Below are 18,634 nucleotides of genomic sequence, written 5' to 3'. Positions count from 1 at the left end.
CACTGGACTTCTGTTCCGAGATGTGGCGAACGTTCACAACTGCCACCCCGATTAACCCAGGGACTTCATTACACAGAAACATTAAAATAGCATAATAGCCTCTTTATTTTCCATCTACAGATCAAACGCCTACGTGCATCCTCTCTATGTTGGCCCTCAGCGGAAATGAACGATATGATCCCCGAATCGGCAATTAATGGGTGTTATTTGAGGCATTTATCCAGTTGTACTCTTCCCTTTTTAATTTAATAATAAATTACATTGTTATTATTTTTTGTAGATTATTCACAGGGACACAGTTTGTGATGACTGCCCTCTAGTAAATACATCGGGTAATTTGAAATAATGGGTTGATGGATGAATATGGTTATCCACACAGGGGTGTTATTACGATGGATAAACATGAAGACAACAATGAGCTTATAAACGAAGTGATAAAATGAATGCAAACCGAAGAACTGGCGATCAGAGGCACATCCTTCGGTAGCTTATAGTGATCCAAATAATTCAGTTTTAATGTCAACAAAACAAGATGTGAACTCAAGTGGCCCCGACGACTGGTGTATTAATATTTATGTCATCTTTTCTCAGCAGATTCTTTCAGAATAATTCATGAAGCTAGAAATGACGTCATCATACTGCGTTCCGTTCTCCTACGTCATCATCCGGCGACATGCCTTTCTTTTTGTAAACATTTGCCAGCAATTGCTGGAGACTGAAGTGACGAAACGCATGGATAATCTTGTGAAGGTAACATACATCGTTTGAAGTGTTTTTTTTTTTTTTTGCAAACGTTTGAACGGATATTTAGCGTTTCATGTATTTGTTACAAGCCTGTTAGCTAACATAACATTAGCCTAAGTGTAAGTTAGCCAATTGCCCGTAGGCTTACCTACGTTACCTGCAAACGTTACTGTCTTCATTCTTGACGGCTTTGCTGGTTACAATTAAGCTTTAAGCAAATAGCAGCATTATACCACACTTCAGCTGAAGGACAACACACAAAATGGCACCTCGAGATGTTCTTTGTATGCCTTACAAAAGCGGAATATATATATGTGTGTGTTTGTGTGTGTGTGTGTGTGTGTGTGTGTACGCACAGCTATTTTTCACCTGCTTGTATGTATGTAGTAGTTCTATGTTTGTGTTTACATACCTTTGTTCAGCTTTGTTGTCCCTGTTTTTAAGCTGTAACATTGTCAATTTCCTCCCTATATACTGTTCTTGCAACTGTGTGTAAGTGCATTGAGAATAACTGGAGTCAAATTCTTTGGATGTGTCTTCATGCAGTATGCACATACTTGGCGAATAAAGCTGATTCTGATTACTACATTACCAGTCATAATCTGACTTTTGGGCAATGGGAAACATTTGTAAGAGTACTCAGAGTACTGTGTAAACTGTCACTCATTATACCTCGTGTTAAGATGTAGAGGCCAGGCAACAAACAAGGAAGTGAACCCAATGATGCAGACTTATACAAAAGGCAGGACAGAAGCAGTTCACAAGATTTATTTAACAACATAAGGCAAACAAAATCCAAAAACAAGAAAGCTGCTCCAGGGAAACACAGCAGTTATCTAAAAAACGGGGAAAAAGGGACTCTTACCAGATATACTACGAATTTCACTGGGAACAGGAAAGCCACACATTAGGGATGATCACGACAAAGGGAAACACACTCACTTAAATAGACAGGGGAGGAGACAAATCAGACACAGGTGGACATAATCAAACAATCACAGGGGCGGGAAACACAGGAAGTAAAGTAAACGTTCACACGAGGAGGGATGGCTACAAAATAAAATGAATTAACAAAACTGAACAGTCCAGATCCTAACAGCATGCTTCTGAATTCCTGTGGACTCATATATGCACACAGTTATGCTGTGAAAATATGCATCATTCTGCAAGCAGGTGTGTTTGTGTGTCTGAGTGCATCACCTGTGATCAGAATGGACTCCTGTGTTTCCTCAGGTGCACGGAGCAGGCGGATATGACTCCGACTTCAGTGATGATGATGAGCGGGGAGAGTCCTCAGAGAGAGGCCTTAAAAGGTAAAATTAAAGACTAAATTACAAAGGCTCAATAATATATTTACCAATTTATTCAAATTTTGCTCTTCAAAACTCATGGGGTTGTGTATCTGTGCTGACCAAATGCTAAAATGAGTTTAGCTGTATAGGAAGTCTTAAAGGTCATATAAAGGCTAATATATTCTGCATAAACATGAGTGCTTTTTCTACCAGCTTAACTCTTGTCTCCAGTAGCTTACATTTAGACTGATGTTGGTAGACAGCCTCATCCACCAACATAAACTTTCTGTGTTTATTTGTACCTTTGTCAGGAAACGTGAGGAGGAGATCTTACAGAAACCGTTCCAGAGAGGTCGGCACTCGAAGGTGGCTCACCGGAGCTTCCACTCTAATGAACTGGACAGGTACAATTGCAGTGAGAGTATAAGAGTCATATAGTTTTACATTTGGGTTTATCTCCAATCATGGCAGAGCTTCCTGCTCACTTCTGTCATCTCAAAATAATTGTTACTCCTTTGCAGTCAAATGGAATTTACCTGTTCACATTGCGATTAACGCCAGTTCTGCGACTATATAAGGATTGCCAATGGTGAAATGAAATCATTCAGTCAAAACGAAATTTTATTTGCAAACTGTGTGCTTCTGATGTACGACACAATTAAAATGAGAGAAATCCAATTTTAATTTTCATGTTTGAAAACTCATCATTGCTGCCAAAATTAGATACATTTTCCCATTGTCCTTACATTACCATCCAGAGAAGATGTTTTTTTAATTTATGCTTCTCATAAAATCAAATGGGATCGTTATTCCTTTGTGTTACAATAGTTTCCTGTCAGTCCATTGTTCTCACTTTTGATCCATGTTTCAAAAAAAATTAGGGGGACTTTAGAGAGACCAAGACACTCAAAACAAAACTCAAGCAGCTCATTGTTCTGTTTTTCAGAGAGGAAGCCAGGAACAGAAGAGCCCACCTGATATCAATGAATGCTGTATCCTTTTTCAATTTACCTTGCTCTGTGTTTTTTTCTTATTGATTAATATGAAATATATATGAAATTATAAAACACTTTGTTAAAACTACACACATTACACTTTTGGGAAAAAAATCATATAGCAGTCATCATATAAGTGCTTTTATTTAGACTAAGGAAGGTGGGAAATTTCAGTTGTGTTTGCATTTCACAGTCTGCAAAAGTAAAAGAGAGACTGACCTTAAGCAGACGTCTCCAGTTTGAGCGGCACAAGAAGTTTGTCGGGGACTACATACTTTATTATGGAGGGCAGATGGCCGACTTCAAACGCTCTACGTAAGTATTGCGTCTGACAGTCGGGCTTGACAAACGGTCACTCTGAGACAAAGACAGTATATTAACCATAACAGAGCATTGTTCTTATCTGTTTATTTGTGATTATAAGCCCTCTCATTTAATCTTTTCTTTCCCTCAGAGCCAAAGACAAAACAGATCTGGATGTGCTGCGTGAGAATCACCGCTTCCTGTGGAGGGACGAGGACGAGGAAGACATGACATGGTGATGGTCCACAGTCAGCCGTTCATACAAGCTGCTTTAATATCCAGTGTTCTTTTGATTATTGTTCTGTCCTTTGTGAAAATGTTTTTTCTTTAAAGGAATTATTAACATGTGAGCAGTCACTCACTTACTTCTGGACTTATTCTGTTCCAGGGAAAAAGAACTTGCCAAGAAGTATTATGACAAGCTGTTTAAAGAGTACTGCATAGCTGACCTCAGCAGATACAAGGAAAACAAGGTGGGATGAATAGATGAAATGACTTAAGCAGAGGTGCAGTCGCAGTAGGCGTTTATTAAATGTCAAACAATGTGACAGCACATACAGCAACAGGTGGCTCATGCCTCCTGCTGATTAAAGACTGCTTTAAGATGCTGAAATAAGATGCCAGTTTCAAACAAGAAAGTAAAGGGTGTATCTGTGCTGTGTGTTAGACACACTAATAATAGCATAACAGAATACAGGTGACTATGTTGGCAATAGGAGGTAAAAACACAAGTTCTTCTAAGGTGAAACGTAACTACAGAATTCATTGAGTATAGACATCTCAGCCATCCCAGACACCACTGCCAGGACTTGGCAAGATGATCCATTTTTGCACTGTGCTTCAAAATGGCACTAATTGTCCCAGTGGTGTTGCCACGAGTAAAGGTTAATATTTCATAACGCAGACACTAATCTCCACCACTGTTAGATAAATGTTTGGGGTTTGCTGTGTTTTGCACTGTGCTCTGTCTCCAGTGACCACTGTGCCCATTCTGGTCCAAGGCCAGGCTTTAAAAGTGACAATATTTTAAACCCAAGGGCAGTGTGCTTATGGCTCCGCTGGTCTGATCATGCTGTACTCAAATATCAAAGTCACGTGATATCTCCGGAGTGTCAGGCTGTCAGATCTCTGAGAGATGAAATACATATATAGCACATAACACCCCATTTGACCTATACTTATCAGAGGTAAAGTAGTTGAAATTATAAACCCAGTCCTCACACCATCAGTCGAGTTGACTCAAAACTTGCCACATTCCCCTACAAATTAGTCATATTCGTTAATGATTGCAAATGTAGGCGCGAGCTGCATCATTCCCACAAGTTTAGTCAAATTTTGATCAGTTGTGTTGGGTGAATATGTCGGCATGTAGATGAATCCACAGACGGAGATTGTGCTGTGAGAGCTCTATGTAGAGGCACTGGCAATAATACCAAAGACTGCGCCATCTGTTCTTTGATGCATCATTCCAACTATTGGAGATGGTGCATGCACACCCCAAATTACATCTACAGTAAGCAAAGCATCCATTCACAAGAAAACATGACAGAAATATTTGTAAATAGTATTGACATGAAGATATGTGTTGTATCTTTCACATCTGACGAGATTTTACATTTAGCCTGTCTAATTTTAGACTGGTTCGGCTATTTAACAGCATTCAGACCCTGATGCACTGAGCTCTTCCACTTCAAATGCCGTTGAATGCTAACGGCTATTCAAAGACTGAGCTGCAGAAGGATTCCTAAATAAAGATTGCAAAGCTTACTTTAAGATTGATCAGATTATGGGAATTTATGTTGTGTTTCTGGCTGTTTCATTGTAAAGGATTTTGCTAATTTACATGGATCTTTTTAAATTTGTGCAGTTTGGATTTCGTTGGCGGACTGAGAATGAAGTTGTATCAGGCAAAGGTATGGCAACATTGTCCCCATTCTGTGTTTATACATTTCTGTCTGTTTTTTGTATTTTGTATATACTGCTCTACTCTGAAAACATTCTTCTTAACTAAAGAGTCACTGTGACTTAATGTACTCAAATTAGGCAGAATGCCTGTTCAGTACAGTTGATTTTTGAGCACGCAGCTGATGGACATGATTCTCCCATAATGCAAAGGAAATGGAGGAGCTGCTCACAAACATTAAAATCGATTGTAGGTGGCAGTGAAACGGCTCCAACTGATCAATCTTCTGAAAGACATTTTGCTTTCTGTCTAAGTTTGCAGTCCAAACTTGACTTATTTTGTCATTTCCTTTCAGTAGAAAAGCGTGTTTTTTTTTGTATACTGACTGATAAAACGTAATGCTATGGCATTTAGTGTGCATGTAAATACTATATAGAATTAGTTAGGGACACAGCTGCTGCAATCCTGCCCACAAAACAATTCACAATCGTCTCCACTAGATGGCGACAGAGATAAAGGCAATTTACACAGCAGTCGACCCCATGCTGTGTACACTTTCTAACGCAAGTCACTCCACATCTAAGACTATTATTCAAATATGCTTCTTTCATGTGCTTTTGGTGTATTTGCTTGAAAAGCATCAAAACCTTTCCCATATTTCACTTTCCACTCAAGTTATCTTGTTTTCTTGTGGCTCCCAGTGTTCAGGGACTGTTCGTACCATTCAGTTATTGATCGGGGCAATTGATCTGTTGGTTCACACAAATGTTCCCTTGTACCTAACATTTGGATTCCTGTTTATTTCTGACACCAGGAGGAAAACCTCTTTCTACCCCTGCACTTGTGATGCAGCCTACTTTTGAAAGGTTGGCAGGGCTTTGACGATTACCGTCTGTTAATTGTTTGGGCTTAGTACAACACCTCCACTCCGTCTACTGCTCCTTCTTGTCACAGTGACGGGCATTTATAGGTTTACCTGGAAAGACATATCAATAACTCGGTGAGGGCAAACCTGCCTTGACAGCTTATTGATATGCCCTGAGCCATACACACTAATGTTTACATCAGTGCAGCCGCACAAGCAGACATAGTATGTCTGAGAAAGCTGACTAAGCCAATATATTGTTCCAGATTAAGACTATGTAATCCTGGTCTCTGACAGGTCACCCCCTGAAGCAATACTCTACAGGAAGTGAGATTAGATCAGGTTAGAGACGCTTCACTTCAGCTGTCTGTGATTTGTGTACATTAACGATTCCCATAGAAATACTTCCTGAGCACTATTTAGAGCATGTGTAACCAAACTCGCGAGAGAAATCAATACTAATGTAATCCCGTAAGGTGGACCCAATGTCCTCATTCAGGTGTGGAGAAAACACTTAAAAAAGGTTGTGTCGCAAGTTAAAGGTGGAAGAAGTGTTTATCATTGAGCTTTATTTGATTTAAAGGCCGTTGAAGTGGATCATTCAAACACAGGCACTCGACTGCAAAATCTGTACAAACTGCAGATGAGTCATCACCAAGAAGGTTGGGTTTGATGTTCAGTTATTGGACTGAATGTGGTGAGGCTCAGCTGCTACACTTGTCAGGTGACCAGACTCGACTTCTGCTGACAGACAAAATAGACGTGATTGAACTTTTCCCCAGTTAAACTGATCCTGGATCTCTGTATAAGGGTCACTGCACTTCCACTCTGCTGTGGACACCTTTTTGAAAATCATCTCTTAATCACTTCCTGCTGCCTGTGTACTTCAGGTCATGGTGATATTAGGCATGTTGACTGCTCTCCACCCAAAAGGGCAGATTAGAGGGAGCAGCAACCTTTCTGTTCATGGCCACAGTGTGATATGAGATGGAGGAATGTGCGGTATGAAAAGGTTTCCATCTCTGTTCTTCAAGAAATTGATCTATAGTTGCCTTTTAAGAGGTGGAGAATGAGAAGAAAAAGATTGTGTCCTTGAATCAAATACATGAGAGCAGGATCACATGTCATCTTCCTCCCTTTTGTCTAATCCTCATTCATACCTCTGATTCACATGAATTCTTCTTTAGTTGTGTAGGAGGGAAACAGGATACCAGAAAAGTCCTTGAGTTGACAAAAGCAGCGATAGACAAACCTTAAAGGTGCCTCGTGGATTAACACTTTTTAAAGTCAGTGTTTCTTGAGGTCTAACAAAGGTTTTGTCTTCCTCACAGAAAGTTTACAAAGTGAATTTTTCTGCAAATCTTTCATCATCATCCCATCCATTTTTGATATCTTACAATTCTTCTTCTCTACATTCATTGGTGCCTTGCTGTGCTTCCTTCCGCATTACTTCCACAACTGCTGATCAGTCAAATAGCTTCAAACTGGTGGCAGGAACATGTATCCCCTCTGTTCATGTGTCTACATATGCATCTACTCTATAGCACTCCTAGTGGTCAAAAACGCTACATAGTACCTTTAAGTCATACAACCAAAGTCTATGTAATTTCTTTCTTCATCAGCACATGAAACTATGATGGAGCTATGTGGCCAAGTATCATCTTTGCTTCCAATTAAATGTGTTACTGTAACAGATAAATCCCCCACTGAATGAGCATGTTGGATATTAAAATGTGTCTTGAGAGTCTCTTAGGCTGGAGCAGATGCACATGTGGGTTGTAAGGCCTGCAGGCGCTACATACCAAGCCATGTTTTTCTGTGTGTTTCTCTTCTGGTATAAATTGAACTTTAGTCTTGCTGTCAGGGGGGAGTCAAAGGCCAAAGGTAGTTGAGGCCAGACTTATTTTTTTGGGCCTCCTGTCAAAGTAAATGGAGTACGGTCTTGGCTTATGTAACTCTCCTGTCTTTAAAAAATGGTTTGAAAATGTTCGCTCCCACACATTTAACTTCAGTGCAGGAATCAGGTTTGACTCATGTCTGCTGCCTTTGTTTAACCAACACTTAGCTGGAGTGTGAGGCCACTTCAAATCTGCACTGTGACATTATATTTGTCATAAGTTATTGACTGAATGACCTCAGATTTCAGTTTAATTCTGCTGTTGTGGATTTGTGATGTAACATTTTTACTCATTTCAACTTGCTCTTGCCCGAGTTTCTTTCATTTATCTGTCTGATCCTACGTCTGCCCCATCATCAGACCTATTTGTCAGGTTCATATATAGCATTTAGTCTGTTGAGTTCGAACAGTGTCACATTATAGTACATCCTGGCAGTTTCCTTTAATTTTCTGTTTTAAGTAAAATGAAAGTGATAGCCCACTTAAAAGGTGAGATCTTCTCAGTTGCTTTAGCCTGGCCTATGTCCAAATGCAGACAGGATTTGTGCTTTGTAAGGATATCCTCCTGTGCTCTGTTGTGCCAGACAAAATAAATAAACCTTGGAGATGTTACTGAATATATTCTAAGTGTTAGAAGTTATAGCTCATTAGCCCACAGCCCATAAAGCCTTCAGAGTTGCCCAGTCTAACAACAGAGACTGCCAGTGTCTATGTTTTCATTGTTTTAATGTGTTTATCTACGCATGTAAATAGGGTGTTGTGCATTAAAATCAAGAAATGTAAGTATATCTCAATAGTCTGCAGAGACAAATGGAGCCAACACACACAGTAGAAAACATAAACGTCATGCTCTTTGCTCTACTTCGTTAACAGGATGCTGTAGAGTAAATAAAAATAGCAAAATAGAGTGTTGAACTTCAGATGAGCAGTCTGGACGACTTGTCAATGTGGAAGACAGACATAAAAAAGGGTAAATTTGATCCACGTGTGGATGGAGAAAGTATCAGTCTTTTGGATGCCAGTTACATTCCCAATATTTGAAAAATCTGCCGGCAGGCAGTGAGAGTGGATCGTTCAGTGTTTCCCACAGGCCCAGAATTTATTAAAGGTGGTCGACCCCAAGGAGCGGTGGGGTAGGGGGTGATGAGTATCAAGAGCTGGCTGGAAAACAGCCCTGAATTCACAAACAGAATAAGTATTGCACATGAACGCAGCATTCTGACAGACTTTTCAGTCAGGTCGACACTTTGAGGATACAAAACTACTGTTTTGGTTGCGGGCAAACTATGTGTTTGGCCCAAGTATATACTGACAACACTGATCACTTTTCACGTCAGCTGCTCTTTATGTAGCTTTAGGCGGAGCCATTACATTCTGCACACAAGTTCCTCACTATCGGTGGAAGTTGATGAGTGCATTTGGCAGCTCCATGATGAATATTTGTATAGTTTTGCAACAGCAGCTGTTCTCCAAAGCCGTGACATTAAAGGAGCAGTTTGACATTTTGAAACGTACGCTTATTCCCATTATTGCAGAGAGTTAGGTGAGAAGATTGATGCCACATTCAGCCAGCAGCTGGTTATCCTAAATTAGCACAGAGATTAAGCACTAGACAAAAAGGTGGGGGTGACTTCATTCTACAGGTTGCCTAGCAACCCTGCTGTTACCCCAGGAAGACCCCAGGAAGTGACCGTGCCGGATCAAAAAATAGTTCTGCACCTACGCTGGTAGGCGGACTTTGTCACCTTTTGAAGGAGCTTGGCTAGCTGTTTCCCTCTATTCCCAGCCTTTATGCTAAGCTAAGCTAACCGGCACATATTTACTTACTTGAGATTGACTTGTGTCAATCTTCTCATCTAACTCTCACCAAGTCTGTGAATAGATGCCTTTCCCCAAAAAAGACCAAGTATTCTTTTAAATGAGAGTCTGTGGTGTCATGAGGTCTGAGCTGTTTTGCCTGTTTGGTCAGCATCCCCTGAGAACTTAACCTGTTAAATTAGGATATTTCCTCAAAAAACAGGCATAGTTTTATAGTGTGTCCTTTTTTCAATTGCTATCCAAGAGTGATTTAAAAGTGAAAGATCACTGGCTCAGGTCACTGCCCTGTGACTTCATCCAGAATGTTAATCATGCAGCCATCTGTCCTGTGGTGTATCCGTCTTGATCTCAGGCAGTGGGCTGGTGGCATTAGTGACCATTGACGTAGGAGGACAGTAGTTTCCTCTCTTAACGGGTTTACTCAGCTAACCTGGTGGCAGCTCTTTTCATGGGGCATGTGAGGCTCACGTGATGTGTGAGGATACCCACTACTTATCAGCAAAACTCAGTGGAGATCCATTATTTGTAAAACTGTCCGCACAGACCCATACAGGATGTATAGTGTAAAGCTTCTTCTGTAAAATAGGGATGCTCTGTGTGGCACTATTTTAAAAATCTGGCTTCTAAGCTCAACACCAGTGACTAAAGATGTGCTTATTAGCTTTCACATGAGAAAATGTGGGACCTGTGGGCTGAAAACTATCAGAAATGTGAACAATTGTTTGCTGACCTTGATTATATTTTGTCTTTGACATTTATTTTCGAAAATGGTTGTCCAGAAACCGATTTCTATTGACTTCGCTCTCCAGGGTTGTGGTTGTGAGTAGCTGCAGGGTCAGACGCATTCACACTCTCCATGTGGTAACCTTCGAATATATCACATTCTTTTATATTCGACACTGAGCTGTTTCTCTGCAGCAGCGAGGGGATTCAGTGCCTTGTTCAAGGGCTTTCAGTTCCGTGTAGGCAAAGAAGAGGCGTTTACTTCCTATCTCTACAGATAAAAGCAGGTATGTGAACATATAGAAGGTGGATCTGATCGACTCTCTTTGTGTGCGTGATGGAGCGAGGAAGATATCATGGGAGAATTCCATTGCATTTGTAATTGACGTCACTGGTGATGGTGAACACAGGATTCTCTTGTCGTGTTGGCACCGGGTTGAAAAGATGGCCTTGTCCCAAGTCACACCCATATAGTGTCAGAAAGGACCAGCCATCAAGGATTTAAAGGGATACATTAACATTTGTTGTTTGAAGACATTTTGAATGGAGATAGGTGAACATATACGTATATCTGCTTGTGTGGTTATTAAGCACTTACATGTCCAAGTTATCAATTCAAGCCATCAAATTGTTGCTGTTTTTCTATGATACAGAAGTGGTTGATTCATTAATGAGTATAATATTTCGTAAGGCCAGAGGTCTGGACTAGGTATTAGTCAGACAGTTAGCAGCTTTCAAATAAAAAAACCAAACCTCAGAAATGAGAAGTTGCCAAGTTGCTGAAAGATTTGTGCGGTTATGTTTTTTATTGCAGAATCATTGAGGTGAGCAACCATAAAGTTTGACATACTGTAAGTAAAGGATCATGAGGTATCATAAAAACAATGTTGAATGTTTATGGCTTACAAGGGTAAAGGTTGGGTGTTGAAAAACAGAAATCAAAAAAGGAAATGTAGTTACTGTATGCTGTCCACTAGTCCAGAAAAAGAAATTAAAATACATCTCAATATTCTGCTTTAAAACTGCAGTGGCACATTGACAGCCCCTAAATTTCAGCTTAAAACTCATATTTTCTGATTTCATTTTACTTAATTGAATGTAACATCAGACCCTTGCAAATGAACTGAGCAAACCTCATCAAAACCCAGGACGGGAGCCAGAAGTGTCTTTTTTAGCTGACGTCATCGTTCCTAATCTAATACAGCACGTGAAGGGAAAGTATGCCTGTTTACAGCCTCAATCTTAGGCAGGTGAGGACCGGCATCACTTTCCTCTCACAGAGTAAGGAGCCTTTCCTGCTCCTGTGCCAAGAATGGACTGCTCTGACGCACTCTCTTCCTCTGCTACAATCTGGAGGAACCCTGGAGACCAGATCAATGCCACCTTAAGCTCCTCTAGGGATAATGGGCAGGCTGTGCAGCGGCTGGAGTGAGGCCTGAGGGTGTGAGGGGAGGTGAAGAAAGGGAGATGAGAAGGGGTGGGGGGTTAAGGAGGACGGGGTGTAGAGATAGATGGAGGGGGGGCGAGGGACAGCAGAAACTGAAGTGTTTACAGATTTATAGTCCCTCATCAGTTGTGTTGTTTTTTAGAATTTGTTCTTTGGCTCTATATCATAGATGATAAATCTTTACACACAAGAATGTTTGTGCATTCACTGACATTGTTCTGTGGCTTGTTTGTTCTTTACCTCTTACATCAACAAATAAGACATTTCGCCACTTGCGTACATTGTAGATTGCTGTGGATAAGGGATAAACGGCTAAAATGCCACAAGAATGTAAATGTAATTGAAATATGTGTTTTTCTATATGCACTGTACATCTGCTCTCTGGTCTCCCAGGTCAGTTCCAGTGTGGGAACAAACGTTGTGAGAAGCAGGAAGGCCTAAAAAGCTGGGAGGTGAATTTTGCCTACGTGGAACACGGCGAGAAGAGAAATGCATTGGTCAAACTCAGTAAATACTTATTTTTTTTCTGCTCATTCTTTGTAAAAGTGTGTGTGTGGCTGTGTGTGGCTGTGTGTGGCTGTGTGTGGCTGTGGCCTGGTAGGGGTTCCCGTCTAAGACCTAGCACATAATAATCCTCCTTCAGGTATCATACTGCAGAAAATCCTGTTAGAATAATTACCGTAATTGGAGGACCCACCAGTCATAGTTAACTCAGTCAAGCAAGAAATGACAGACTGTTTTAACAAGCAAGTGCAACAGGTCACATCCAGACAAGTTTCTCCTCATCAACTAAAAATGTAATCCAATTTGTAGTAATTGTAAATTCAGTGTTTTGACAGTCATAAATGTTTTGACAGTAATGAAACAGTCTGGTGACCCTGGAGCGTAAACTCAGCGAGGCACATTGGAGAAATGTAATAGATAAGGATGATGTTGCTGTGAATTAATGAATATAAATTGATGAATACATTTCTCAAAACAACTGAGCATTTCAATGTAACATAGTTTCAAATCTCAGTGTGTTATTATTAACAGACAGAGTGAAACAGGAGTTCCACAGAGTTCCGTCCTTGGTCTTCTTCTCTTTACTGAAGTTATTTACTAACATTTCAACCTGGATGAGTTTTCCACATGCATACAGGTGATAGTGTTATTTATGTGTACGGTCGAATTATTTTCTCAGTTTACACACATTTGTTGCAGCATTTATATTTAGGAGCAACACACATTTAAAGTGAAACTCAGGTCTAATGCTCACAGTAATTTCAAGAAAATGTGCTCTGTCACCAGAGGTGAATAAATTAATACAACTAATAAGCTAATAAATGCAATGATAAATTTTGTGAGAAAACTATTAAATGGGTTTCTGAATTGTATCTGTAAATTCCCTCTTGCTCTTTGACTTAATCCTGTATGTGTGACCTCATAAGAGGAAGAATGGGTATGAAGGGCAAGAATGAATGTTACCGGACCTTTATAAATGCTTTAATAATAATGAGATTAAAAGAATTAAAAGCAATGAAAACATATCTTCAGCCATTCTTGTGTTTGAGTCGGTAATGATGATGTTTCTGTTCTAGGACTGTGCCCTGAATGCTCTTTCAAACTCAACCACCACCACCAGTAAGCTTTTTACCTTTGAGACATTTTTACATTAAAAATGTATATCTTTTCACCCACGATGAGTGATTTTTAAAGAGTGTGCACTGGTCTGCCAGAAGTAGGGCAGGTCATCATGGACAGTCAGCACACATTATTTTGTAGCATGCAGGGGTTTAGGATTCAAACCACAATTTATGTCTGTCTGACCTTACCAGTCCTGATTGTAGTAAATCAAATTTTGTTATTTCCAGTATTATTCCGGAATCTGGACACGGCTGAATGTGATAATGTAGCTCGAGCTGGTTATGGATGGAAATCGGAATAAAGATTGCTGTAATCTGCAAAAGTCAGGCTTTAGATATGAGATGCCAAGGCTTTTTACTGTTAGGATTTTAAAAGTCGCTCTTAGTGCTCCAGCAGACTTTGTGGCAAAATGTATGGAAAGCTTTCATGCATTTAAAGTTCTCGCCAAGATTAATTCAAAGGCCTCTGAAAGTGCCTTTCGCCCTGAAGGAATTCAGGATGTCTTCCAAATAGTGATATAATTGGCTGCTTTATAAGGTGAGTGCAGTTTGTTCACAGTGTGAATCTGTTTGCAGGAGGAAGGAGGTGAAAGCAAAGCCTAAAAGGTTATCGGAGGAGAACCAGGAGCCACTACAGAAGAAGAAGAAGAAGAGGAGGAGGAAGAGATTGTCTTCACACTCCAAGAAGCACAAACACAAGAGGCACAGAGGTAAGACTCCTCTCCTCTCTCCAACTCAACTGTCCCATTAATTAGGCCAGTAATCTCATCAGATGCGAACAGCTTGTGGGAGCAGCCTTGTTTATAATTTGTTCTTGGAAATGATATAATTTCCATTTTTATCTTGTGTTTAACATTATTGTTTTGTATCAGCTCCCTTCTGATTAAAACATGCTTTGTTTTCTGACTCTACAGATCACCCTGCCTCTTCCAGCAGCTCAGAGGACTCGCAGAACTCAGACAAAGGTAGCGCTCATAACTCTCTCCCTCTCTCTCTCTCTCTCTCTCTCTCTCTCTCACACACACACACACACGCACACGCACACGCACACGCACACACACATGCACACACTCAGAAGTACCTCCCACATTTAAAACACACACACATTGGACAGTTTATGATCTACCTCCCCCAGGCCTCCAGACCGTGACATGTGAAAACACCCTCACAGTCCTGTTTGGAAGCCCATCCATTAGCCCTGTAGTGAATAGTAATAGACTGACAGCAGGTCTGCTTTTTCTCAGCCGTCTTACTCCCAGTTCCTCTCAACTTTTTGGCATTCTTCCTCGTCTTTTTGCCCTTCACTGTGAGCAGAATGAAATGAAGTATGTCTTTGCCACTGTGTCCCTGTTCTGTTTATTCCAGGGTCTGTCTGGATGGATGGATGGGTGGTGGGAGGGTGAAGTGGAACACAAAAACTACATTTTTATGTCCAGAGGTTATTTCAACATGCAATGGAACCAGAGGCACTCTCACACTTTCTGTCTTTGTCTCGGTCTCACGTATTTGAGGTGGTTGTTGAAGGCTGAACTTGATAAAGTGTTGGAATCTTAGAAAATCATGTAATTAGTGCACAATGCGTTCACGGAGGATTAGGGACTTTAAGGTTATGATAGCTCCTGGAAAATGGCTACATCCAACAAGGGACTGGTGAACCCATAATTAGTGTTTTGCTCAATGTGATGTGGTTTGGCTCTGGTTAGGGGGCAAACATATGCCGCTGACATTAAAACTGACGAACGGGGGCTGTTGGTCGACCCATTTTTTTCACCCTGGAAGTCTGACTTTCTCTCTTCCTCTAGACTCTGATGCTGGTGATGAGCCAGAGGGCCAATCAGAGGCCGACCACTGGCGAGGACCCGCCCCCGCATTGGAGGAAAAGTCAAGGTGAGGTTAACAGCTAATGTTCACATTAAACCACACCCTGTCAGATGCTTTAAGACCATCAGAGACAGTCTAATCGCTTAGCCTACATAGGTTAGCGATCTCTATATAGCACAGCATGCAGACCACTGAGGCACCTTGCACAAAGCTGTCCTAAACTGTCAGGGAAGTCACCAGAGCTTTAACCTGTTCCTGTCACGCTTCTCCTGACATTTGGATTTCTGCTCTCAGAAAGATCTGATATAAGTGAAAATGTCAACAGAAAGAGACAGTGTTTATTCAAGCGCACATACACACACACACACACACACACACACGAGTAAAACTCTGACCTCCAGACAAAACACTCTGGATAATATGTAATGGTAATGCTTCTGAACCGTTGCGCTGCCTCCAAATGACTTTAGCACAGCATTGATCTGATCCTGTGAGTCATGGTTCTATGATTTGTGTAACGATAATGATGTCGGAGAGGAATATCATGTCTTATTTAAATGTAAAAACAAGTATCACATTCATACCAGCTGCTTTGATATATTCAGTTGAGACGAGTGAGTACATTTAATGCCTTTCTGAGTTATTCTAGCCTTTGTTTAAAAAAAGTCTTCTTTTTTTTTGCTGCCCGTCTCTATTTGTTTGTATTCTGTGCCGATGCTTGCTACTCCACATCAAGTCATATCATCTAGAGCTTGAATAAAATGTAAATGAAATAAAAAAGCATAGTGCTAACATTGCCAGAGTTAGTCAGGGGCCACCCATACAAAGAATTTAAGTCTGTGTAGTGGCGTGCATGACAGGAACTAACACTTCTGTGATTTTTGTTTGTTTTATGTGTCTAGGGAGGAGGAGTTTGATGAATACTTTGAAGATATGTTTCTTTGACTGCTGGTATCAGCGGCAACCCTGCTGTGACGACGCTTCCTTCTGTGTGCCGCTGACATTAAGCATGTTCTGTTTGAGTCTTGTGTGCGTGTAGGTCTCTTTGACTGAATGTTTCAGTACTGCTACAGAAATAAACTTCATGTTTATCCTGTACCTGTCAGAGCCTTTATTTTACACGACTGTCACCACACTGTTTCAATCCCACCACTATCACAGCGGGTAGTAATTGAAAATATTTTTAGCCATGGTAGCAGCGTGGCTCTAGAGTCCACAACTTTGGCCCAGACTGAAATGACACCACCACTTTTGGATGGATTGCCATGGAATTTGGTGCAGACATTTATGTTCCTTTGAGATGAATTGTATTTGTGAATAAAGTGATTCCACTGATAACCTTTCATCTAGAGCTACTTTGATTATGAACAAATATTTGAAAAACTAATGACATTCAACATGTTAGCATGCGGTGGCACGGTGGGGCAGCAGGTAGTGCGTGTGCCTCACAGCAAGAAGGTCACCGGTTCGATCTCTAGGTCGGACAGGGCCTTTCTGTGTTGAAGTGCTGAAGTTTGCATGTTCTTCCCGTGCATGCGTGGGTTGTCTCCAGGCACTCCGGCTTCCTCCCACAGACCAAAAACATGCTCATTAGGCTAACTGGGTGTGACTGTGAGCGTGAATGGTTGTATGTCTGTAATATGTTGCCCTGCGATCGGCTGCCGACCAGTTCAGGGTGTACCCCGCCTCTCACCCGTTGACAGTTGGGATAGGCTCCAGCCCCCCCGCAACCAAAGGAATAGTCGGGTATAGACGATGGATGGATGGATGGATGGATGGATGTTAGCATGCTAATGTTAGCATTTAGCTGAAAGCACCAGTGCAGCCTCATGGAGCTGTTAGCATGGCTGCAGACTCTTATTTTAAAATGTCAAAATTACGTCATTAATTAACCCTGTACTGTACATTTGGCTCATTTTTTGATACCCTTTCTCGTGTGAGAGAAAGTCAGTGAACTAGGCGTACAAAAGAGCCAAGCACTGCTCTTAAAAAAACACAACAAGGATTAGCTGGAGGTGTCTGTCTGGCCAAGGGCAAATTGAAGAGCTGCTTTCATTTCAACTTCCACAGAAGGAAACTGCGTGAGGTTGCTGGGAGATTATAGACCTTGGCTTAAATAAAGGCAGTTACTTTACCCCTTCCTGCTCTGTCTGTCTCGTAACTTTCTCAGGAGAAGTCACTTACTGTGTGATTCATGGCAACATAAGCTAAGGTTAAGCGTAGCGAATGGTACATCGAATAATAACAGCCTGTTGTTGTTGAGCAGCGGTGGGTCGTTACTTGGCCCCTGGCTGTACTTGTACACCTGGATGACCTCACAGTTGATCAGTTGTGTTGTCAACACTCTTGTCTTCACATTTCAGGTCCTTACGAATGTCCTGAGAGTTTATGAGTCCCAAATAACAACTGAATTAACTCCATACTGTGTTTTAACATACATATAAAAAAAACGCCTTCCTTCAAAAATCAGTTGTGTTTGGTATGGTCTTTCAACAAAAAAGTAGAATTAGCTAGTTTAAAATGAACTACTCCTATGTGTGCCAGAGGTCTCAAGTTCAAACATCACACGTACTGAACGTGTTGCATACTGAACCACAACTGGCTTTCAAAGTAGTTGCAAAATCATGCACGTCTTAAGGGTTTAGGTGAGCATTGAGACGCTCTCTGTTTTCACATTCATCAGAAGAAAGTGAAAACAGCCTTCCAGTGTCAAGCTCTGCACTTGCAACATTCTGCACAGTGAAGCTCAAACATCTAAGTGAAGGAAGGAAAACACATTTTTCAGTGGAGGGGTTTGACAGTCAAAGTTTGAGTGAGTGACATTTGTTGTCTTCTAGGTGACTGTATACTTAAAATAATGACAAAACACCACACAAACTCCACTTTTCTGCATGCAGCATCTGCAGGGAGGACACTGGGTGTTGATCAGCATGACCAGACAACACTGTATCAGGCAGGGATCAGAACCAATCCACTGATCCTCTTTCCCCCGAGGCTCATCCAGCTTTGGAGCCTCTAAGATCCCGGCACGATACGTGACTAAGAACGAGCGCTGTCGCAGCTAAGCCCAAGGTTTCACTCTAAGAGTTCATTCTCACTCTCTAACCTTCATGTGCATGTCGGTTGGGTGTGAACAAGAGATAAAGTGTACCTTTGTGTGTGTGTGTTTTTTCTGTAATATCGAGAAAAGGCAATTCTCTC

At 41.1% G+C, this 18,634-nt stretch overlaps 1 protein-coding gene across 1 annotated transcript; it reads left to right on the top strand.

Moving 5' to 3' along the window:
• The first annotated feature begins 659 nt into the window (after nt 1-659).
• Nucleotides 660-16,531, top strand: fra10ac1 (FRA10A associated CGG repeat 1). The gene is made up of 14 exons (XM_070991402.1): nt 660-750; nt 1,978-2,057; nt 2,348-2,440; nt 2,983-3,028; nt 3,270-3,346; nt 3,486-3,569; nt 3,723-3,807; nt 5,202-5,247; nt 12,381-12,494; nt 13,568-13,610; nt 14,189-14,322; nt 14,527-14,577; nt 15,415-15,499; nt 16,336-16,531. The coding sequence occupies exons 1-14, from the start codon at nt 733-735 to the stop codon at nt 16,376-16,378; spliced, it is 999 nt and encodes a 332-aa protein (XP_070847503.1). The 5' UTR covers nt 660-732; the 3' UTR covers nt 16,379-16,531.
• The last annotated feature ends 2,103 nt before the right edge of the window (nt 16,532-18,634 follow it).

Source organism: Chaetodon trifascialis, chromosome 21 (assembly GCF_039877785.1).
Source record: "Chaetodon trifascialis isolate fChaTrf1 chromosome 21, fChaTrf1.hap1, whole genome shotgun sequence".
NCBI lineage: Eukaryota > Metazoa > Chordata > Actinopteri > Chaetodontiformes > Chaetodontidae > Chaetodon > Chaetodon trifascialis.
Note: the sequence above shows the minus strand (reverse complement) of the source record. Positions and strands in the feature narration are given on the sequence as shown.